General features: G+C 33.1%; 1 protein-coding gene across 1 annotated transcript; it reads right to left on the reverse strand.

Annotated features, from left to right (window-relative positions):
* Positions 1 to 1,348: 1,348 nt before the first annotated feature.
* Cad74A (cadherin 74A) lies at positions 1,349 to 18,149 on the reverse strand. The gene is given in 16 exon segments (XM_018453723.1): positions 1,349 to 1,468; positions 1,471 to 1,628; positions 1,872 to 3,516; positions 3,950 to 4,244; positions 4,512 to 4,820; positions 5,092 to 5,651; positions 5,844 to 6,058; positions 6,227 to 6,579; positions 6,964 to 7,147; positions 7,149 to 7,483; positions 7,660 to 7,901; positions 8,357 to 8,795; positions 9,417 to 9,581; positions 9,910 to 10,181; positions 10,688 to 10,991; positions 17,897 to 18,149. Coding segments are annotated over 15 exon segments (5,511 nt in total). The 5' UTR covers positions 10,986 to 10,991; positions 17,897 to 18,149; the 3' UTR covers positions 1,349 to 1,427.
* Positions 18,150 to 26,670: the final 8,521 nt, after the last annotated feature.

A 26,670-nucleotide genomic window follows, 5' to 3' on the forward strand; every position in this document is an offset into this window, starting at 1 on the left:
GCGCAATAAACTTTCATTAATCACCGTGAGAAGTGGCTGATCATTTCTATTATATGTCAAGCATTTTTGATAAAAAGAATGATCAATGTGCTTTTCACATAACAAACATTTAAATGCCATGTTTATGATCTGCTTGAATCCAGCCTAGCTTTCTTCCTTGTCTTGACATTTTCGTCAAAGGCATTCGGAAATCTCTCATGATCTTCAGCGAGAACAAGTGAGAGATATTCGTCGCTTAATAGAGAATTGCTTCATAGGCAACTACGACGTTAGATACAATGTACATATATTTAGAAGATGAGATTAGCAAAATAACTAAAGAAAGCTATTAATCAAGAAAATTAATTATATATATAAATTATATATAAAAACGTTTATTGCATTATAGAAAATTTTGAAGAAGTTAAACTGATTCGAAATAATGGAGTTTAGATATAAATTTTTCATTTTATTTTTTTATGTAACTTTTAATATATCTCAGTATTTACAAGTATGAAATAGAAAGAATTTTTGATAATGTAAATTTTTATTATTTCGGACAATTCTGCAATAAACAAGCAACTTTTAATATATAAAAATAGATCCTATTGTATGTATTATGTGTAACTTTAAAAAATTTATAATATATTTATAAATTATTTGTCACAATTGTGGATATAAATAGATAATTTTCATATTAAACATTTAAATAAATAATGAACAGAACTAATTTATACAAACTTGAAAATGTATATATATTGTCGACTATAAAATGTACAATTTTTATTTTGTCTTAAATACGAATATATATAATGTTACATTATATTACAACACACAGAAAAACGCATTTGTAGTTCCTTAACAATATCACAAGTACAGTATAAATAAAATATACAACTCTAAACTTCTCTTTCTTTCTTCTCTTGTCGAGTTTATAATTATATATTTTACTTATATATTAGACTTGTATAATTCTATGTTATTAATCTAATTTTAAAATTATTTAAAGATAACACATTGTCAAATTTTACAAACCATATACTTCGTTACATGGGCGCGTCTTAAATCGTACAATACTTTTTACATTATGAATGTAGCACCAGCGAACTCTTCTTTCTCTGCAAGTTCATAAATTACATATTGTCTAATAGTTCTGTAACTTGCGGTGCACCTTTTCATCATACTTCACTTTATTATTACACCTATAAAATCTGATGAGATTACGTAGAAAAAATTGCATTTAAAAAAATTTTATCAGAAATTATCGTTTCAGAAAACATTTTTAATCAATTTTTTCTTAGAACATTTACATTACTTTTTAGATATCAAATATTAACATGATTATGATTATAATTGAGTTTTTGTTTGCAATTTACTTCTAAATATATTTCGTCTAAGAAAAAATTTATATAATTTATGGAGACATTTTCTAATATTGTCCTGAATCTTTACGTTCTCGAACCCAGCGTACTCGGATGATAAAGCGTCACCATTCGTATGGGCCTTCATGTGGACCCAACGTGACCATCGTGCCAGGTCCTAAAGTTGTATGAGATCCAGAACTGACCATAGCTGGTCCGGAAGAGACATAACTGAGAGGTGGTCGCGGTTGATCACGCAAACGCGCGTGCTTCACTTGCCGTTTATATCTGAAAAAGAAATATAATTTACAATATTTTTGATCCGACGTTCCGTTTGTCTATGAAATAAGGAAATAAAAATTAATTATTGCTTATAATAATAAATAATTATTGTTTATAATGATGAAATGATAATATTTAGATTTAACAAAAAATTTAAAAAAGTCATGAAGTTAGGTAGGCCATATTGGGTACGGTGATTATATATATGAATTACTAACTACTAGCAATGATTAACAGATTGTTACTTACTTGGCATGCATGCAACATAGTACACAACTGGAGATGATTGTAGCGATTCCGACGAGGACTGCAATAGCTAGGACCCAAATCTGCGTCATGGAGGCATCAGCGCGGGCTACCACGGCGGCACAATGTTGCACCTTCTCCACATGATATGTTCTATATACCTTCTTCAGTTCTTTATTCCTCGGATCAGTTAATAACGATCGCATTTCGTCCAAATCGTAAGACTCCTTGCCGACCATCTGGAAGCACGAGCTGGTCGAGGAAAAGTCCAGGGAGTTGTCCTCTTTCGAATAGAATTGCGTATCATAGACGTTGACACTGATTGGCAGTGAAAGAGCCTGTTGGACCGCCTTCTCGAAGTCCTCCAACGTCTTCCTAACTTCAACTGGCGGCTTCGAGAATACAAATTTCAACATGTCGCGATCGCGCAACAAGAAGATCCTCACGGTGATGTTAGTCTCGCCTCCTGGCGTCACCGAGTTATTCGCCGACACGATCATCTCCATGAAACCGTCCGCATATCCCGCCATGGAGCCCGTCGTCCTAAGCTCGCCGGTGCGCGCATTCAAAGACAGTTGCGACGGTATCTCCTTCTGTGACATGGAAGGATCAACTAGAGACGTGAAAGATACTTTACTTATGTTGTAGTTGATAGGTAACGCGCTGGAGTCAGCGTCATAAGCCTCCAATGTGATCAAACTAGTGTCGATTGGCACGTTCAAGCGAACCCCCAGGGTTATGTTGTCTTTCTTGAAGTACGGTTTATTGTCATCGATGTCGAGGACTTTGACGAGTACCTGTCTCTCCGAAGGATCCTGCTTGTTGTATGGTTTCGGCACTATGTCCGACTTCTTAGAAGAATACTTGAAACACTTCACGGTCAGTAAATGAAACTCGGCAGTTTCCCGATCGAGACGATCGTTCGATTTGATGATCGCGGAATTATTTTCCAGACGCTGCACAACAAACAGCCCCGCCTCGTTCCCATATACGATCTCGTAGCCGATCATCCCATTTTCATCGATATCTTCATCGATCGCTTCGATCACACCGACTTTGGAACCCACCGACATTTCTTCCAGGACATTCAGCTCAATCGGCGGACTATCTAGACTGCGTTTGAAGTGCGGTTTGTGATCGTCGATGTCATTCACGATCACCTGGAGCACCCTAGTTGCCTGCTGCGGCGGCTCGCCGAGATCCTGTGCTACCAAGATCAACGTATAGGTGTCTTTGGTCTCTCTATCGAGTAACTTGCGTGTGCTGATCAACCCGGTATCGCTGTTAATTCTGAAGGCACTCGCATCTTTGCCGAAGTTACCGTCCTCCAGAAAACGGAAGGTGATTCTGCCGTTTGGCAAATTTGGGTCGTCTGGATCGGATGCTACCACTTGGAACACCGGACTGCCAACGGTGGAGTTCTCCGCGATGTAGGCTACCTCCTCCAACGTAGGTCTGATGAACAGTGGCACGCCGTCGTTGCTCACCACGTCACCAATGTACAGGATAAGATTCACATCCGAATACAAAGCTGGCTCGCCATTGTCCTGCGCTCGCACTCGCATGTTGTACGGTTCGGTTCTGCCTTTGCCAGTCAATGCTCGCGCCGAATATATCTCGCCCGTCGTGTGATTTATTTTGAACAATCCTAAAAGCAGTAAAAGCGTCAATCGCACAATTAATTTTGCTTTATACATAAATAATGTTATCAACTTATTTTGTTATAAAAAGGAAATTAGATTTTATTTTACACTGAAAGAAAATAATGTTGCAATTACCATAATTTAATTACGATTTATAGTAACTTTCAGTGCTAATTATATATTTTTTTGGTTGTAAAGTTATTATTATATAATATTAACATTATAACATTAATAATGATAATTATAAAAAAGGAGCTTCTAATTGTAATTATTTAACCATGCTATTTATACATCACAAGTATCAAACACTCAATTAACAATTATTCATTCTTCTTTACGGCTATTTAAACTTCTAAAATAACACTAATTTTCAATTACATGACACTGTTTATACCTTAGAAAACAATATTCTAGTTAACAGTAACACTTTGATCTTACCATTAGCTTCACCTTCGTCGATAATCTCAAAGTTGATCGCCCCGCCTTCGTCTTCGTCGGGGTCAGTAGCCGTGATGTTCACCACACTGATTCCCATGGGTGCATTCTCCGGAATCACCGCGGTGTAAGAGTCTTGTTCGAAGCTAGGAGCGTTATCGTTAACATCAAGAACGTCGATCGTCACCAAGACTCGACTACTCCGTTGCTCAGCACCACCTTGAGGCATGTCTGATGCCACGACATAAAAACGCAACACCGATTGTTTTTCTCTGTCGAGAGTCGTGTTTGCGGCGATCTAAAAATTATTTCTTTTATTATTTATTCTGATAAAACTATAAGAAGTGTATAATTCTCACAAATTATTTAGATCAGTTTTGAAAGAAATCTAAATTTTAAACACTAAAGGATATCTAAAAAAAATTTTTAATATCCTTCAGATTTAACGTTTAAAATTTACGTTAGTTTTTAAAGCATGAAATTTTTAGGCTAATATTTTACTCTTTATATATTAGAATATATAAATTAAAACAAACATTATTAAAAATTATTAGAAGAGTTTTACCTGAATGTTGCCCATTATGGGATCCACTTCAAAGAGATTAGCGTTTTCTCCCGTCAAGGAGTATCTCACTTCGCCATATCCCCTTTGGACTTCCTGTTCAGTTTTAGAGCTATCCATATCCAGTGCCTGTACATTCAACACAATTTTCGAGGGTTTAGCTGATTCCAAGACAGAGATTTTGTAATCCTTCTGCCCAAAAACAGGAATATTGTCGTTGATATCGTGAACTTCGACGATTACATTGGCTTCCGACATCTTTCGCGTTATATCATAATCTCTGGCAAGCGCTCGTACTTTAAAGCGAATAAACTGAAACATGTTTAAAATTTTACATCATATACATGTTAAAAAAGAGAATATAAATTTATAAACTAATCTGTTAATATTATTATTAATATAAAAAATCAAGTATCTCAGAAATAATACATTATCATAACAATCATAATAATCTTTTTTGATAAAGTTTTATTATTCTAAATTCTCCGAATTTCTTTTTATTACAAAGTCTCTCTCTCTCTCTCTCAAAACTTATACAATTTCTATTTGATAAAATCATGCAGTCTCAAAAGTAATTTCCTACCTTCTGATTCAGCACTTCGTAATCCAGTCTTTTGCTCAGCACTACATTGCCGCTCTGAACACCCACATTAACATAACCTTCGTCATCGTCCTCTCTCACCAATTCAAACCTCTGTACCGGATATCCCGTCGTTGGCTCTTTCGCTGACAGCATCAACAATGTCGTACCCAGAGGTTGTTCTTCCGGAATCGTGATCTTTATCGTTGGATTGTTTGGTGACCACCCGGAATTGGTAAACGTCGGATTATCATCGCTGTAGGCTTGAATGTAAATTATCACCTCTACTTTCGCTATCTGTCCGTCCCTGTCAACGACAGCGTTTAAGTCTTTAGCTTGCACTGTTAGTATTACGACAGCGGCCACTTGATAATCTAGCACTCGGTTAACAGTTATTGCACCGGTCGTGGAATTTATTCGGAATGCTGTTTTGTAATCATAAGAAGCAGTATTTTTCAAAGCCACACCGGTCTTGTCGACAGCCTTTATTGGTTCCACCAGAGAATATTCTAGATATGTATCTGCATCAGGATCATTCGCTACCGTTTTCAATACGAGTTCACCTGTTCATAATAAATTATTATTGTTACTAGATTTTTTCAGTGTAGCTGCAGAGTACAAAAAAATCTAAAGTTCCTCATTCATCTAAAATCCAGAATTTCTAGGACTCTTTACTTTTTATTTTAAAGACGACTTGTTTAATAAGTTAAATGCAAAGCTAATTATTAATTGGTGAGTGTTTATTGACAACATACCGATGGCTGCGCGTTCCGAGACATGAACAATGTATGTTGATTCATTAAATGACGGCGGCTTATTATTTACATCTATGATGTTCACTGTGACGGTAGTGGTAGCTGTCTCCTTGACAGGTGTACCTGAATCAACGGCGTACACAATCACCTCGTATTTTTCACCACCGGTCTCCAGATCCAAGCGAGCGTCAGGTGACACAGTTATGATACCAGAACTGTAATCAGTCACTCTTATTAACTTTACTATCAAATTTTGCTGACTATCAAATTTTTTCAATTAAAATAGTGAAATAAAATAATTAAAATAAAAATAAGACAAAAAGATAGTAAGAGAAAGGCTGTAAATTCTAACATTGTATTATCTAGTAAACTTTATATTGCACCTGGAATCAATAACGAAATTATCCTTAGAACCGGATGCGATGTAATACTGAAGCAAGTTATCTCTTCCATCGGGATCGTTGGCGACCACTCGAATGACTTCCGTTCCCGGAGAGGCGTTTTCTAAAAGTCTCGCCCGATAAGTACTGGGTCCTGGTAAACTCGATTTATAGTTTCCTCGGAAAATAGGTTTTTGATTTCCTGGAACACCGACGCGAACTAAAAGTTTTGCATCGGAATATAATGGCGGTGTGCCAGTATCAGTCGCACGAACGATTAATTCGTAAATGCCCCTTTCAGTGTCTCCAGAACGAACCGGTTTTGACATGGTTACTTCTCCCGAGTCCAGATTAATCTAAAATTCATTAAAAAACAAATGTTTAAAATATACATCATAAAATAATACTACTAAATTTTATTACAGGAGAGAAGTTTAGAAATTATATATACATATTCTTTTAAATCTTATAAATTAGTATTAATTTCTATAAATTTAAATATAAAATAAAATATATTAACGAAAATATATATATATATATTATCACAAAACGGATTATTAAATAGCATATGTGTATATTTATCACAAAACAGATTATTAAATAACAATATAATTATATAACGTTAATTGTGCAATATTAAATTTTACTTTATAAATACTTAGGTTTTTATTTTTAAGTTTAAAAATTAATAAACCAATAATCGATCTGATAAAAATTGTAATAATACTTCAATGGCGAACCTTGAAGACATCGTCTGTCATACTATTATGCCGGCTAATCGAATACACCACTTTTCCATTGCCTTGCATTGGTCCGTCGATGTCAGTCGCCCTGACAAACATTTGCGGATCAAAGCTGGTAGCATCTTCGCGAACGGTCCTGGAATATTACTGCTGCTCGAATATTGGCTTAATATTGTTAACAAAGTTCAATGAGAATATTAACAGCGGACACTCGGCCGCCACCATCCGTCGCCTCCATCGTCAAGGAATAAGATTTCTGTGCCTCGTAGTCCAATTTCTTTGCCACAAATATCCCGCCCTTCTGCGAATCTGTCCTGAACTTGTCTGCGCCGAAACCACGCAAAGTATATGTTAGCTTGCCGAAGGAACCACTGTCGTAATCCTTTGCATAAACATCGCCGAAGCGAGTGTCGGGTTCTGCGTCTTCCAGGATCGACAGTTTGTACATCGATTGAGAGAATTCGGGGCTGTGATCATTGGCGTCTAACAGTTGAATATGTACTCTACAGGTGGCCACCTGCCACAAATAATTCATATTAACAAATAATTCATATTAAAAATTCCAATGATAAAAATAATCAATATTAAGATTAGAACAGGACCGCTTATATAAATAAATCAACTAAGTTGATTGACTAATAACTAATTTCGCACAATTATATATATATATATAAATTAAATAGTAAGACTAACCACTTCGCTCGCTACAATCGCGATAACGTCGAACTCGATTTCTCTCTTTGTGGGATCATCAACATCGTAATCGAGAACATTGACATCTTTGGCTTTAATTACAACTGGTACTCGACCCTGAGCTTCTTCAGGGCTGACAGTGAATGCTTTGCTAATTCCAGGATATCGCGGTACGTCTCGCAACGCCAAGAAATATTTTGCGTTGTCACCCACGTCGCCATCGCTCACAATCATATTTAGACCTGTTTAATCACGATGTCATCAAACACGAGAATCTCTTTAAATAAAAAACAAAAATAGAAAGAGAGAAAAAATAAAGAGAAATAAATAATTTTATTTCTGTCATTCTTCTTGTTCTATAAATAATTAATAAAAAGGTAATAGAATGTATTTCTCACTTGCAACAACATAACTCAAAAATTATCATTTTATAGTTGCTTACAGAAAAAGAACGGACGAAACATAAAATAAAAAGAGCATTAATATTTTAATTGCTTACAATTCCATTAAAAATTATTGTATTGCAATTCAAAAACAAATTCTTAAAGCTGAAATTTTACTCTGAAATCGAATGGTGTATTGCCATCTTTTTAAAAATCATATAGACATATAATACGAATGAAGTAGCGCTACAAACTTTTGTTCCAACTCAATTTAATTTTATAAAGCAAATACAATTTTCAATAATCTTAATAACCTGGTAGAGGAGTGTCCTTTCCAATGTCCTCTGAAATCCTGATACTGAAGTAATCCTCGTTGAAAACGGGTTCGAGGTCGTCTACGTCAGTAACAACGATCGTCACAATCGACGTCGCGGTGTCGGCTGGTATTTCATTGTTGATCAGCTCGGTGGCTTTAACTTGGAAGGTGTAAATGCCACCGTTTTGCAGAATCCTGGGATCTTCGCGATCGAGGGATACATTGGTTGTGATCAGCCTGCCAACTGTGACATCACCATCGCGAGACATCTCAAGATTGAAGTGCCCCGCATCGTCGTCCTCCAGCGTCAATAACAGATTTCTCGATTCACCGGTGTCACCGTCACGTGCTCTCACCATCAAAACCGTGTGACTAGCTGCGGTGTTTTCCGGAAGTGCCGCACTGTAAGGCGCATTCAGAAAAACAGGTGGCTGATCCTGCAAAAAAATTTGTGCTAAAGTTTACGTTATAGTTTTTTAACGAATTATTTAGAAATTGCCTTGTTTCTCTTTGTTTCTATAAATCTTTTATTTCTATATTTCACTGACTTAGTGTTGTATAATTGACTATTTCTATTATTAAAAAGTAAGTCGCACGTAAACTAAATCGTAATTTCTCCCTTACTGAGATAACGAGTCTCACAATTTTATTTTGTGATATTATTATAATAAAAAGTGAAAATATGTATGTTATATATATATATATATAATGAAATTATAATAAGTTATAATAGAGTTATATAATAAAAAGTATTAAATAAAGAATTAAATTAAAAATAATATCTGAAATTCACAAAACATTTAGTAAAGAATATGTTGCAAAGAATGTGTGATAAAAAATGTGTGATAAAGATTGTAATACACTCGTTACTTCAACGATTAAACCCTATGCGTGACGAAGATGAATCTTCACTTGATAGAGCTCGCGCTGATAGGCAGAAATTGAATAACAGGTTGATGATTCCCTGCTAATTTTATCGTAAATAATGTTATTATCCAATGTAGAACTATCGCCGGTTTTATACATGATTATTTCAATAATGATCGAGACCTACTTACCTGAACGTCGAGAACGTCAACAGCAACGGTCGCTCTGGCCTGCAACCTCTTCGACGGATCGCTAGCTCCGTCGACAGCCAGCAAATTAATCAAATAAGAATTTCTTCTCTCGTAATCTAACGGTTTCGCTAACGTGATCAACACGTCATATTCCCCTTCAGCGATCTAAAACAAGCCATCGCGATTATCTCACAATCAGTAAACTAGTTCTCATCCATTTCTTTAAGATGGCTTAAAGACAAAAGAGAAACAGTTACTACATCAATTAAAAAATAATATGTACTCCAGAAGTACTTATATTTTTACTTTTAATTTAATTTAAACAATTTAATTTCGTAATTTAATTATTTCTCATACAGCACAGATCATTCCAGGAATATTGCAGTAACATTGCAAAGTTACTGCAAATATTCTATATTATATATTCTATATTAATTGCTATTATATTCTATATTACTTTAATTTTTTAAATAATTATAATAAAGTTTATTACCTTCTCCGTGGAGATGTCAAAGACCTCACAGACGTCGTCGTCGCGCGACGCTGAGACGCATTGCACGTGAATATCGGCGTTCACGCCACCATCGCGATCCGTGATAATAATCGTGCCCGAAGGAGGTAGCAAACTACCCACTTGCGCATTTTCCGGCACCCTGGCCGCGTACGGTCGGTTGTGATAAACCGGCGGATTATCGTTTTCATCGAGCACCGCTATTTCGCGACGAAGAGAAACCGTGTTAGGTTCCGATCCAGCGATACCTTCGTCTGGAACGGGCAAACTTATTCAATAAACTGAATCAATTTTTCTCTCATTACGACTTGACAAAATAAATATTTTATTTAGTTTTATTTCAGTCAATATACAAATATTCAATTATACATATCGCTGTTTTACTTCAAGTGACACAACTAAAAAACGTGATTTTCGAGTCATAAATAATTAGGTAAACAATACTCTATCAATCATTAAAAGTGAACTAACTCAACTTAAAAAAAAATCGTCAAAATGTTCTTTACGACTTAAAAAGAGTGTTTTTTTAAGGTTGTTAAATGAAAAATTTAATTTGTTAAAGATATTTTTTTATCGATGTTATTTAATGAATTAATAATTTTCTATCAATTTGAAAAATAATTTTTTGAAATGTTATGTAAACATTAAAGATATCTAGTATAAATTAGAAAATATACAGTAAAGTTTTTGTTTTTATTTCGTAAAGATAGCTTATATAAATCGAAGTTACACATTAATATGTGGATATACACGGTTTTACCTGTTATGCTAATAATGACTTCAATGAGGTCTTGTATTTCTCTATCTAAGGTTTTCCTCAGGATTACCACTCCGGTCTCCCGATTCACGGTGAAGTATTCGCCGCTGATAGAGTAATGCAATCTAGATTCTTCAGGATCCTCCCCACGGAGGGTATAAACGGGGACATCAGGCGGTGTACTCTCTGACACGGCCAACCTGGCCATGTCTCCACCTTGAATAAAGTGGGGCGCTCTGTTTATCACCTGACCCCATGACGAAGACCACGTAGAGACCAACAGCAATAAAATCGTCCACATCGTCACCTATAATCGACTCATATTTTATCTAAAAGTCACAGCAACAAAAAACAAAACAATAAGATAAATAAAATTAAATTAAAAAATCAATTTAGAATTAAACATAGTAATAAAAAATAACAGATTATTATTTATATCTAAATATTAAGGTCATAAATCAGATAATTAATTTTATTGTTATTTTAATGACAATAAATAAAATTAGTGCTTCATAATAATAATTTTTATTATACGCACAAATAAATAAAAATTATCTCTAGCATATAGAAAAGAATTAGAATACGAATATTAAAATAGAAAAATTTCTGCTATTGATCGAGAAATATAATCAGAGCCGTCATAGAATCGTGTCGGAGTTCATCGAACCATTACACGAAAAGTTACAATCGGCGCATGCAAACGAGCGTGCGGATAGGAAACGGCAATCGCGTGAGCAGGATACAAGATCCGAAGGCCTCCACTCAAATGCGACTATCTGCCGTCTACTGCTACATTCTTTTTAGTCGTTCTACAAAAGAAAGGAGTATAGTGTACAGGCGAACCGCGACCGGTACTACCGGCAACCTCTGCAATCGCAGCCGGACGTCATCGTCGAAATGCGTTTTCCGCCGAGTGAAACGCCGTTAGAAATCAGATTCCATTTCAGGAGTTCGCAGAAGCCGATCTATATGTGAAAATAGCACAACGTGACCAAATCGAATCGCTAGATCGTATCGAATGGCAGAAATGCGTGACGTTTTTCATCTCGCAGTGCGTGTATTGTACATACATACTTGAAGAAATCTGTCGTACGAGTTCGAAGAAAGCCCACTTTTATAGCATGTTATTTATAGGAGAAAAACGGCATCGTAATTCACCTTCCAAGAAAATTTATGTTACAGGAGAAATTTGTTTTTTTACTCAGAAATCATTTTATACTCTACAAGAAGGAGGATATTCAACTTTGAGAAAGTATAATAGAATATTTCATATATAGATTAATAAGACATATAATAATAATATGGCTCAATAAATTTCAGTTTTTTAAATTTCAAGTTTTTTAAAAATCAATCGTTATAATTTAAAAGTGAAAAATAAACAATTATGTCATTACGTTAGTATAAATTTTAATAGAACAACAAACGTTTCGATCGCGATTGGATCATTATCAATGTTTACAAAATTTAGTCAGTATGATAAAACGAATATGATGAAAAATTACATGAAGGATCGAGTAGAATAAAAAAAAATTATATATAAATTATAAAAATACTTCGCTCTTTCTAATTGTTTGAAATGCTATGGACATAGTCGACGCATGATTATTAAGCTGATATCAGTATTTGTGTCTTGCCGGCAGTTGAAATGTTCGAAAAGATTGTCCATGCACGCTTTTCTTAAATTGTTCGAATTCTCAGTCAGGAATAATGAAATTAGAGACAATGCGACGAGAGCGAAAAACAGATATTACTTCTTGTCGGTTAGAGACGATGTATTAATAAGTATATCTCTATAAATAACGAAAACGGCTGATTTGCAAATTTAGAATCTACATTGACACATTAGTGTTGACTGTCGTAAAAAAGTACTCGCTTTCTTAATTGCTACTCCCACGTACGAAACGACATTAGCGAGCCCCGTTCTATCCTTGACATCACGTGGGCAGACGCGTTACAGTATTACTAAGCATTAAAGAAGAAATGACACCGGCAGGAGCAACAGTGACATACAGCGTGGGGTAATGGCCCTGCATTTCCTCGACGCCTTCGTGCGTGTAGACAGCAACCTCGACTTCCGCGTTCTACCGACCGCGGCCGCCATCAAGAATCGCGTCTCCGGAAGATGTAATTATCAATCGGTTGGAGGAAGGAAATTTATGGTTGCCGTACGTACTTGGCGGATCCGCCCCCTTCTTTTCGTGCATCTTAAGAACAGCTCTCGATTGCGAGCCTCTATTTACCTATCCACGCTGGCTAGGAGGAAGCGCGTGTTACGCGCGATGCAAGATGTAATCTCCTGCAGCGAAGGATACGACACGCGCAAGAACACACACGAGCGAGTTCGTAATAAGACGAGAAGCAGTGCTCCCTAAAGATACCAAGACGATGCTGATGGATGTAAGAATAATACGTGTATATACGTCTGTTCGTTCGGAGTTTGTGTATTTGCTCGTATTTTAATATAGATTTTAATAATTTAATTTTTAGACTTATCTGATTTTTTAAAAAATATAATAACTAAAAAGTTTTTTATAAAAATCAGGTAAGTCTAAAAAGTTAAATTTTCAGAAAACGAAATTTCTTATCTTTAAATTATCTATTATAATTATTATTATTAAATATATTATTAAATATATTATTAAATATATGTACTGGGGATAAATAAGGGAAAGTGATTGAGAGATTTAGAAAGAAAAAAATGAGGATGCGACTAGCCTGCTTGAAAAAAATAAGTAGAGAAGAGAATGCACACATGAGAAAGTTATTTTCGCGTTTGGTCTGACGATGTAGTAATATAAACTTTGATTAATATACGTATATTTTGAGGATTCATTTTAAAAAATAAAAAAATTTTTAGACTTGTTTAGTTTTTGGTATACTATGCATAAAATCTTATTGTTTCTTCATATCGTGATTAGATAGAACGCTATTTCCTTAGTCTTGTCTTTCTTTTGTCTTGAATGAAATCAACAGAATTGAGAATCAGGTAATAGCACTCAACTGTGAATGCACAATGAAAGTTGAGACCTATAATTACCATACGCTGAAAGCGAGATTTCACTACGTAGAACAATTACTCTCTTAATTGTTGAACGTGAGTCAATGCAGATTTTTGCAGACAATGAAGCAAATTTATCCACTCAAACGAAATACACGAAATGTCGAAACTTAAAGAATTGACGCTTGGTTTTACATTCTAAGTATTTCAAATAAGATAAATGTACTTGTCTACCAAATATGAAAAAAAAAAAGAGAAAGGAAGGAAGATGTATTTAATAATAGATATTGAATAATACAAATAAATGAGGAAAAGAACTACATTCGATCAAAACGGATCTTAGTGCCTAATATTATTTTTGCATAAATTTTTATAACTTTAGTGCAAACTACGCAAATTACTACCGCTTATTTGTCGGTCTTGAAACACAGTCCTAAACTGAAACTGGAGTATGTGATATTGAAATTTAGGATTTATTTATTACACTAGAAAAACAGTCTGGTTATATTAAGTGGAATTCCAGTAAAAAATAAAGAACAAATCAGAATTTTCTGGTTGAATCTATTATAATTTTAATTAAGATAACCAGAAGTCTCATTGATATGATCAGACTCTTCTGGTTCGTTTATTTTTCACCAGCAATTTTTATCAGCATGGCATGAAAATCTCATAGAATATAAGCGAGATTCCCCACATAACTGATCCATAATTGAAAGGCCCGATTATGATTTCGCAATTCTTATTTAATATAAATAGTGAGTGATGCACACGTTAATGAGAACGCATTATCTCGAAACGAACTCGGTTTCTCCAACTTCGTGTACTTGGAGTAATGCGGAAAACTGCAAGGTGCGAAAACCGTGACGATGATAACCGCATGCGTATCGATGCTTTGCTGAGCGAATTGCGACACGTACGGAGAACTTTAAACAGAAGTCACCGTTACTGCCAGCCAAGTATAAAATGATACCGAGAGATTGAATGATGACTGCGGTCACAGCTGTGCAGCGAGAAAGGAACAAAGTGCAACTCTAAATCGTTTGGAAATTAAAGTTTGCGAAAGATCGTTACAGACTCGTCGCTGCTCAATATGTAGTTACTACGTTTATAGTTTTATAGCTATTGCAATACCATTTTTATAATAAGCGAGTTTGTTACAAAAATGATTTTACAAAAATTCTCACATATTTGCGTGTTTGTGAAATTTAAATACATGCATCAAACAGATATGAAAAATTATAAATTATAAATAATGTAAAATAATTCTTTAATTTGCAATATAATTATTCTTATCTTTTACCTTAGTAGAATTTTGTATCATGATAAAGCAGTATAAATAAATTTCAAGTTTAATCGAATATCTTACATCTTGTAAGTTGATTACTCAAAGCAAAGAAATTTCTTTGACATTTAATAAGCAAGACTGGTTTTTAAGAACGACGGGTGTTACGTATTAATCGTTAATTTCTAAAATAACTTCTGCAAATCTATATATCAAAATTGAACTCTTTTGTAGAATATGCATCATATCTTCTTATTTGCAAATTTTTTTTCACAAAATACAAGTAATATTTTCTTAGAAGGCAAATGAACATTGATAAGTTACAGATAAATTATAGCATTTATATAAAACAGTACTAGACATTAATCCGGGAATAGTAACTTTATTTTTTACATAAACGATCTGGAATATATTTACATTCTAATTAAAAATCACTATTATTACTATACTAGTATTTGAGAATATTACGGATATGGATTTACTCACAGTTTTCTGAAAAAAAAATAAGTTATTTAATAAAACAATTTTTTACTGCGAGTTTTCGATAGAATTGTATAAAAGAAAATAAAAAATTATTAAAAAAAAGAAAATATGTTAAACAATATGCATTTTACGAAAATTCATATTTTTTTGTTTCTGGAATATAAAAACACTACAGGTAACTATTTTCGGGTTAATCTACTAGGAATATTTGATATTATTAAATATTTTAATTCATTATTTAGTTAGCCTACACAATTTTCTGCAAATCATGGAAGTGAGTTTAATTTAATTTACAGCGGAACTTTCTATTACCTTGTTTCCTTGGAGATAAACAATAACAGGAATTAATCAAAATTATGTAGGTAATGAGATTCAAGACTATCGGGCCTATTTTAAAATAATCCTGAAACATAGCTACATCAAAAGAAAAGAGAAACGAAGAAAGAAGAGCACAAGTAGGACAAGTAGCAGGAACGAGCGAAAGAGGAAACCAGAAGCCAGGAAAGAGCAAAAGAGAAAGAAAAAAACCGTTACACCCCTCTTCCTCTGGTCTCCGTTACGTTACGCGGTTGGAATCCTGACACTGCGTGACCAAGTGATGCCAGGATGAATGACGAAGAAAAGGAATATTCTGGTGTGCGCATATCTTCCTGTAGATCTTCACTTTCATCAGCACACTTCGTAAAGGACACAAGAAATTTTTCGAATTTATCAAACTCATAAATTATCTTAGAAACAAAGCTAATAAATCATTTATTTATTTTTATTTCTTTTCGTAACATATAATAAGGATTTCGCATATATGATTTATAATTTGCTTGTGAGTATGAAACCTACTCACTCCTTTCAGATTACTGGAATTCTAACAATCCTCGGAATCGTTTGTTCCCTTAATCGACGGAAGTCACGCGCGTCGAAAAATTCGCACCCACGGCTTTTCCTGTTCTTCGAACTTGACACTGGTTCCTTGAAATCAGAACTTCGTCAGACCGCAAATTCACTGCCGGAACTGGTTTCTTCACAACGAATGACGAAAAAAAAACAATAAGGATCGATCGAAGATTTACGTGGTTTCGCCAGACTAGTCAATTATCCGTAACAATACGTTGGAATTTTTTATAATACGTTCATCAAATCCCGAAAATTCAAACACAATGGGAATTAATTTAATATGTAGTATATAATAAGTTTCAATATATTGTAATTATAAAAATGTTATACATCAAAATACTTAAACATACATAAATCTTTCTAAATTCCATCCGAATTTTTTTTTTCTCCGACATTATATAGAGTCTTTTATTAATTTTAACATAACGTGTAAATATAATTTGAATTAGATAACTAATACAGGTTATAATGCCATCGTGATATCACAGTTCTGTGTACCGAACAAAAGAAAGAGCACGATTATACCGTTGCCAAGAAATCGTCGAGACGACATCCTCAATCTTCGACCTCAATTCCTCGATTTGCATAAGCGTCGATTTTGCAATCGTATTCAGGACCAGAGTCCAATTTTCATCCCTCCTTTTCTGATACATTATTTTCTTCAATATGCAATAAATTTAGAAATTGTGAAAGATATTCTTCAGTTTATTCAACTGGATAATAAATATGCAAAATGTGATGAACACAAAGAATAGAATAGAAACAGAAAATCACAAGTCACTCGATTCCAGTCTGAAAGGAGCGAGCAAGTTTCATACTCGCGAATAAATTATAAACCGCATACGCAATTCTTATTATATACACAAATATTATATATACAAAGAATAAATAAATAAATAGTTTATTTGCTTTATTTCTAGGATCATTTACGAGTAATTGACAAATTCAAGAAATTCATTTTATGATGCTGATGTAAAATGAAGTAATCTTAGCAAAATTATATTCTTCCAGTAATAAAGACAGTAAAAATTCTTCCAAATCAACAATTGAAACGAGAATTTAATTAATATCGATCTAATTTAGCACATTTTGATGTTCCAGGATGAACAAATCTTCAATATTAGCATTAAACATTTTTCAACATCTGCCAAGTTTAAACACAGAGAAAAGTTTTTGATATTTGTAATTCTAATTGCATTGTAAAATATTACTACTACAATATTAATAATAATAATAAAATATTTATAGTGTCTTTATATCAAAAAGAATATATCGTTATCGAATTAAATAAATATAATTATTATTATTAAAATTGTAGCAGTAATGATTATAAAAATGAAGCTCCTAATCATAATATTTTACTATACAATTATAGTCACAAAAACTTTTTTCTCAGTGCGGAAATTGAAACTAACCGATCAACTCCATAGAAAGTTCTTTGTTTAATCAGTCTCTTCGCGTTGAAAGTAATATCCTAGTTAATGTTTTGGGCAATTGATACATGCCACAAATTCTCGAAAAGATTATCTCGAACTTTTCTTGAGCTCACAGGACTTACCTTCCAAAGACGCTCCAAGATACCGCGCTGTACAACACGGTTTATCACCTCATCGTGTCACGATACTACACGTGCTGTATTCCCGCGCACCATTTTATAATCACTTAAACATATTCGTGAAATCACATCGAATCCGCATGACGCACCCACAAACAGGTAACTAAAAGTACGAACGAACGCAAGAGAATGTCTCATCTACCCTCTCGGAATCATTGAACGACGGCGTCGTTCCGGACCGAAAAGAGAACCAACCGGTGTCTGCCAGCCAATGGACAGGTCTATACTGCATCCTAAGGAGGTATGCGGCCTCCACCGCGGGAATGGAAGGTATGGTGAGAGAGAGAGAAACAGAAAGAGAGAGGAGAGAAGCCGCGCGCCTCGGAGTAAAGAGAACCTATAGTCTGTACCCGGTAAAGCTCCACCGAGGACGACGACGACCCGAGGAGCGAGTCTTTTTCCTCGTATTGCTTATCCGAGATATTAGATGATCCGCAAAATCGATTTAATCCGCAATTAAAGAAGATTTTCAATAAAATATTAATCGTTATAATTAGTAAAATAATATAAAAATTAACACAGAAATTATATCCTGAACCAATTTAAAGTATAAGTTGCTAAAACCATAATTATAATATTACTTTAAAGTATAAACTGTTTGAAAATATCAACCACAAATTTATAATATAATTATATTTAGTTTCGAAAAGTAGAGTTTATAACGATAAAAATTTTGTAATATAAGAACAATTTCAACTTTCACAACAATGTGATTTTTATTTCTATATCTTACAACAATTGATATATAAATAAGAAAAGTGTTCTACAATATAAGTGTCGTAACGTTAAATTTTTTGCGGCAGGGATTTATATAATACGAAACGAGAAAGACAAACTTCTGCTTCAATCTTTTATTAATTTCTTGATAAACAAGTAAAATTATGAGACAAAAATTTTTATACTGTTTGTAATAAAATGTAATGCTTCATCTGGTTGACATATGATTTGACAATAATGAAAAATGACAGAAGATTAGGGTCTATAATGAAAAGCGAATCGATGATGAGAATGGAATTGCGTCATCAGTTTTCCTGACATTTCGTTTGCTAGAAGTAATCTGAAGTAATCTTGAAGATGTTACGACCTTTCGATGGAGCTCTTTGATTAATCTCCTGGTATACCATTGGGAAAGTTATTTTTGCGGATCAAGTGTATTCACATTGAAATGAAGTTAATCTTACCTTCAGTCATATACGAACGATACGATGAAGAAATGCATGCCAATAATTATATTTTAAAGAGAAAAGCAAGAGAAAGTGATATTTTTCATTCAATGAAGCGTAATAATTAAACAATTATCTCCTTCAGGAACTTCTTGATATTTTTGCTTTAAGAACCGCTTCAATTTTAATATTCAATCAAGAAGATGCTGCCGTTTAAAATAAAGATTATTAAGAGCAATTTAACATCATAAATACTTTATTCATTATGGTATAACAAGTAAGTATATTAAAATAGAATAAAAAATATATTATTTAAATACTCTATTAGAGTATTATTTATTAAGACTCTTGGACCAAAGATACAAAAATTCAATATAAATAAGTAAAAAGCGTCTAATATGGATCTTGGTCATATTTAAAAAATTCCATGTAAATTTTTTTTAAAATATACTTTTAACAAGCAATTTTGAGTTTTTATAAAATTAAAACGTCTTACAAAAAAACGATCAGCGTCAAAAATTACATCTTTCAAAGATGGCGTCTAGTCGCAGTGTAAGTCGCGGCCAAGTTTATCTTCGCGAGTTCCTCGTTCTCGTCCATCTCGTCAGAAAGATAGTTCAAAAGGTCTCTCTCGCGAACGTTTAACGTGTACAGGCTATAAAAGAGCAATGTTAAAATGCCGAAGGCTCGACGTGCTTCGTCCCTCTCTGTTTTCTTCACCCGTCCTTCCACTCACTCACTCACTCACTCACTCACTCATTCTCTCTCTCTCTCTTTCTCTCTCATTTTCCTTCTTCCTCACTCTTTCGCTCTTTTACTCAGTGGAGATAAAAAGGACGCGGAAAAGGGGTATCCGTGAATCGTAGCATGATCGGGGAATAAGGACGACGAGAGAGGAATCGAGAGAAAGGTAGAAAATCAGTCAGGTAAGAGGAAGACCTCGCTACGACGAGCGAACGAAGTAGGGGATTTGTACAGTTAGCAAAGGCCGCAGCGAGTGCGACTCCACCTTCGACTATCGTCGAGAGTATCATGCCAGCATCTAAAGTCGGACGGAGATTGTTTTCCCCTCCATAGAAGCGGGACAACGTGCTGATCAAGACCTATCCAAGCTGTCGGGGATCGGCCGGACCGGATTCTGGGTTTCCAATCTGGCGCTGCACACGCCTCGGCTTCCATATAGCTGATATAGCATGCTGTCGAAATCGTCACGTTGGTGAACGGACAATTGTCTCGACGTTGGATTTAGAGAATTTATGTCAGATTTCTGTAATTGAGTTAATTACGTAGCTGTAGGGAAGAAACGGCTTTGCTGAAGTATCTAAAAATTTAGCTAAATCTAAAAATAATTTCGTTTGGATCATCAAAATAATTATGCTGTCATTAAAATAATTATTGCTGAATATGACCCTGTTCACTCATTTGTGTTCATAATAATTATGTAGGACGCTCAAACTGGTTGTTAGAATATTAAATTTTTTTGCAGCATTGACATTAACGTTCTATATAATTGTTTTCATGATCTAACAGAATTATTTTCAAGTCTATATGTAGCTAAATTTTTAAATACTTTAGCAGTTTTTTCTGCGTAATCGTTGTTGATTAATTAAAAAAAAATTCACTAAAAGAGAGAAGTAAAAACAAAATATAATATAGTATAATATAATATTCTTATAAAATTTTGTATTATAATTATAATAATATATTAACCTTTACAGTATTATCTATAATTATATCATTTGTATCTCTCAGATTAACTTATTCGTATTAAACCACGTTATGTACCAATTATACATTGCACAATTACACAGATCCCATCGCTTATAAATTATAATTAAACGTATAAATTAGAGATGGCTCACGGTAAAGAATTAAAAAGAAGAATTCGAGAAATAAGTTAATTCTCTATATTTCCCATATTTTAAATTCCTCAGCGTAATGGCGAATCTCGGGCTGCAGAAATCTAGGAGACACGTAACGCGTCGCGCGCAAACGCAACATTTGTACAATAATAAATTACATCTTAGTAAGACTACAAGGAAGAGAGAGAACATGTCGCGTCGTGAGAGAGATTGTGTCTGTTGGCATAAGCATCATCTCCCAACGTAATTCCTTCCTCCTTCTCTCTTTTTTCCCATCTCTCTGTTTTTGCAATTCATTTCTACAGACGTTTGCGTCCTGTTACGACTTATGGGAAAACTCTCGTGAACTACATGAAGGGTGTTGTCAGTTAGATAACCCACTTCTCACGTGCGCCCGTACCTCTCACACGCGAGAAACCTTTCGAATCGACATGGCGATTCCTCTAGCGTAATAATCGCGATCGCGAACCGATCGCACGGAGGATCGCGATTTCGAGAAGCCGAACCATCTCTGTTGTAATGATTACGAAAAGAAGCAGAAAGTGCACTTTTATTTTCATGCATGAACTCGTATAAATAATTCAATAGTTTGATATAAAAAAAAATTCATAATTATGGTGTCTTCATATTCCGAAAGATTCGAAACGAATCTTTTGAATTACGAATTTCTTTTATATTTATACATAAAAGCCTTCAAGTATAATTAACGAAAACACGAGCTAATGACACAATTAATTCTACACTATTTTGTTGAAAGATTTAAAATTTAGCTATAACTGATCTAAAAATTATTTTGTTGAACCATCCAAATAATTATGTTGGAAATTAAAAGATTATGAACTGTACTGCAAAAAATTATAAAGTTCTAACGATTAGTTTGAATTTCCAAAATTATTTTGATGTTTCAACAAAATTATTTTCAGATTTGTATCCAGCAAAATTTTAAATTTTTCAACAAAATCATTCTTTTTGTATATTAACATGTCCTTAGAATAAATTATTATTTAACTCGACAATTTATTATTCCATCAGTTTCAACAATTTCTATAACAGTAAGTAGAGTCAACACAACCAATAGCTGATCAATTGTATAAAGAACATGAATTACTTTCCGGAACTACTTTCGAACCGTATGTGGTTTGCACGTAACAGCTTTCTGTTTATTTATGAGCTCCTTGATATGCTGTAACAAATCCGTTCAACTTTCCTCGCATTAATAGTACGATACATATACTAATCGTTTAATTATATAGCGAAATAAGTTTATAATAATATTATAATTAAACATTATTATTATTATACTAATATTTATAATATTTATATAATTAGAAATATTATTTAAATAAATTTTCTATTTATTAAAAAAATTGTTCGTTCTAAATTTCTATTTAAGGAATTTGAAAAAATAGTTTCACAAAGGTTTCTCTCTTCTCTATTTCGCAAAAATATTTCACGGATACCTGCGAAACCAGTTGGCGCAATTTCGTTGATTGCACTTCGCCGATAAATTATCCAATCAGAGCGAATCGCCTTTATCGTAATCGAACCCTTTTTTCTGGCTTGACAGTTTCGGGCGAATGCGATCGGCGTACCTCACAATGCGCTATACGCCCCTTTTTTTATTTGATTTTCGATTCTGCACGCCTATGGGACAAATCTTTCGTGTAATTTCCAATATTTCCGCCGGCCGATCGAACATGTGTCTGCAACGGCATCGATTTCACGGCGATCTTTTATCGACGCTACAAATTTTCAAAGTGTGAAAAGGGTTGGGCTCTCTATGCTTCAAAGGGTGAGCAAATAGCGTTGCAGAAAAAATGTCTGTTAGAAAACGCCATAAACATAAGGCATCTTTTTGTGTACTTTGCTGAACTTGTATTTTTCTAACAACAATAAATCATTTTTGTTTAATTATAAAAGGTTTATAATATCGCTACTTTGATAGAAAAATGACATCTCAAAATTTTGAAAAAAAATTGATACCGGTGCTATAACGTACTGGAAACCTTAGAAGTCATCGTTTTCTACCTCTTTGACATCATTTTTCTCAAAATTATGAAGTAATAAATGATTTTGGACAACGAATTCGTATTCATCAAGTAAAAATACATTAGAAATGATTATTTGTACGCTTGTATTTCTGATTTAAATTCAGTCTACAGAAAAGAAACTAGCGGAATATGAATGGTATCTTTCCTCTCATATGCAAAAAAATAGCACGTTGAACCGTTGCAATGCGTTCGAAAGAATGGCGTGAGATACGTTTAAGATGGATCTGTGCTAAGCCGGTCGATGTACTTTTATAAAGTGCAACGCTCATAAACACACGATGCGTCCGGAAAATTACTTAGGAGCGTTATAATTATGCAAATTGATCGAGCGGTGCCGTAATACCCTCGCATTAAACGTTCTATCTTCCGTTTATGGCATAAGAGAAATTTAACGCAAGAACGTCATGGTGTGCGACGAAAGTAACGGCCGCAACTCACGTGCTACTGCAATTCGTTATCAGATTGCAATCGAGTGTCTGAACAGCGATTTTGTGATAATCCAAGCAATTTCCCAACATAATGCAATTTTGGGAAAATATTTTGCAATTATATCGGAGGTCACGCGATACAGATCATGAAGTAGAGCACTTTTTAATGAACAAATTATTCATTAATCGATCGATTAATATTGGAAACTATATGATAGGTATGTAGGACTCTTAAATATGATCGACAATGCTGTAAGTATTCTATATAGTAATTAGATCATTGAATCATTGATCATTGAAGTATAGATGCATCGGTCAATTTTGTCATCAATTTTGTGAACACGAACTAATTGTACTCTCACCATTATTTTTGTATGAAAAAATTTTTTCCCGATCCATAGTTCCAAAACTATGTATTGTCGTCAGCATTAATACAGAATGTATTAACGTTAAATGTCTGAATAAATAATGGCCAACATAATGGCAGAACGAAGAGAAGTATTCTTAATCACCAGATGGAGCCATTTATTAATTAATGATAAAAGTCCATTTATCCCGCAAGCACAACATTAACAATGACGGAACTGATGATATTGATCGAAATATAATACATCATTATTACACAGAAATCGAAAAATATTCTCTACAGTGCAAAATTTGTAATAAAATACTTATATCTGATTATAATACGTTTAATTTACTCAACTGTCTTGTCGGCAAGACGAATCATGTAAGACTAAATCCGATATAACATGTACACCGTGGAGAAACGTTCGGAGAAGGTCGAAGATTGATGTGTGAATCTTTGTTATAGTATTAATAAATGAAGAGCATAATTCCAAAATTTCATTTTTTTTAGTTAGAGATGACGTAGTGTTCAATGTTAAAAGACTCATATTATAAACAACTCTGAAATCTTCAAAAAGCATTTTTTCATCGTTAATTTATTTGCTGAAAAATAGACATTTCGAAGTGCATTATTTTTTTTAACTAGAGACAAACAAAATGCATTTGTTTAACATATTTAGCAATTGTTTAGCAATTTTGTTTAATATTTCACATCCTACTGATTGACATATTATTATTTTCTGTAAAGTGCGTAACTTTTTAGTGTGTGTGAAGTTTCTTTTTTTTTCGTCTTCTGAAAATCATAAATTTAGGACAAAATGCATTTTGAAAGTCTGTTCCTCAAATATTGATACAAAGTATCGATATTTAATTCGCCTAACAGCTAATAGCATCGATACATTTGTATAATTATAATTCTATTATACATACATAAGAAGTCAAACTAACGTATGAATTTTACGAATCCAAAAGATAAAGACTTTTTCCTCTCTTGCATGCAACACTGGTAACGTTACACTATTATTTCGTTTCTTATTAAACAGCGATTTATACGAAAATGGTATATTTTTTGAAAGCAATAAATTTAAAAGCATTTTAAAATTTGTATAGCAATTAATTTGTTTAATATAATTTATTATATTTATAGTTATATCACTACGTTCTCAAATTATCATCTTAATTTATTTTAAATTTATTTATATATTATTATACGCTTTCATTATATTTAAATTTATTTTAAGTTTATTTTAAATTTAATTCTTAATATAAATTAAAATATTCGTATATTAAGTTTGGAAATAAAATGTTTTAACAACATTTAATTAAAAAACCAATTTAGCAGATATTATCTTTAAGAAATATTTTCTATCAAATAGTTTCGTATTTATAAAATTAAAAACAGGGTTTGTATTTTTAATTTAAAACCAAAAATTAAAGTAGCAAATTGGAAATATAAATAAAAATAATGTTTTGTGTATTACAGAATTTAATTTATTTAAAGATTATTACAGTTAATTTAAGATAATGCATGATTTTTGCAAGTAAATTATTAACAAAAAGCATTAAATTTATATTTAAATTTATGCAATGTCATAATCGTAATTTAAGTTATTTATTTTAACATCTGTTGTCACAGGCTGCTCCGAACGTGTATTGTATAAAAATTACAATTTAATACAAAGGCTTTATAACAGAGAATAAAGCGCAGTCATATTTCTAAGATAAATTCATATAATGTTCATTTAAAATATAATACATGTATATCAATTTAGTATCTAACTTTGACCGTAAATGACGCTTCTCGTATTTAATTGGAGTGAATTTGTTACTGTAGTGACAATTTATTATTAGAGTGATACTAATTAATGTAATTTTATAACTTTTATTCAATTTTCTCGTTAAATCAACCGTCCAACACTTTTCCTTTGCGCGACTTTAATTGTATAGAAAGATTTTGTAATCTACGCCCACAATTCGGATAATTTTTTAACCTGCAATGTCGATAATTTTGTCACTTTAGGATGCTGTTAGGCTAATTCGAAAACTTCATTCGAGTGCATCCATAGCACTCCTAGCGATTACAAATTCACTCCGATATTTAAGTTGTGATCCAAAGTTCACTGTCAACGCTGAAAATCTATGTTTACGTTACGTATATTATACATTTTCAGCAGTGAATTTTGGAACATAGCTTTAATGTGTCTTGCATTGAATAATCAACCGTTGCTTAAATCACTTCGGTTAATTGAGAGAAACAGCTGACTGATTACACAAAAGTTTATCGATTAATTCCAAAACAGTGAAAATTCACTCTTAATGCAGAAATTTTGCCATATACTCTTATTAGAAATAAATTTCCGATGTTAAAAATTTAAAACGTAAGATGTCTCCAATAAAATCAATGGAACGTCATTAGATTAGATATGGATAATCACTGTTAAAAATTTCATGAAATTTAATATACTTTTAAATTATACAATTTAAACTTAATTAAAAGTCATAACATCAAATTTAATGTATTTATAACTGGAAAGTATACACGTATACACGTATACTTTGACATATGAAATTTAATGTATTTTTCATAAATTTAACGTACACGTTAATTATTTAAATAATTATGTAACTTAATTTTCAGTTAAATTATTCATTACTTTTAATTTTGTTCATAACCACGAGCTTCATTTACATGTAAAGGTGGTTACATTTCTAACAGTGATTCTTCGTAGTCGATTAATATATATGAGTGAACCGACAGATATATATATATATAAGAACACAAACTAAATTAAATCATAATTAAATTATAAAAAATATCCTTATATATTTATTTATATATATATATATAATCATGGATTAAATAAA

Source organism: Mycetomoellerius zeteki, unplaced genomic scaffold (genome assembly GCF_001594055.1).
Source record: "Mycetomoellerius zeteki isolate Tzet28-1 unplaced genomic scaffold, Tzet1.0 scaffold407, whole genome shotgun sequence".
Classification (NCBI taxonomy): Eukaryota; Metazoa; Arthropoda; class Insecta; order Hymenoptera; family Formicidae; genus Mycetomoellerius; species Mycetomoellerius zeteki.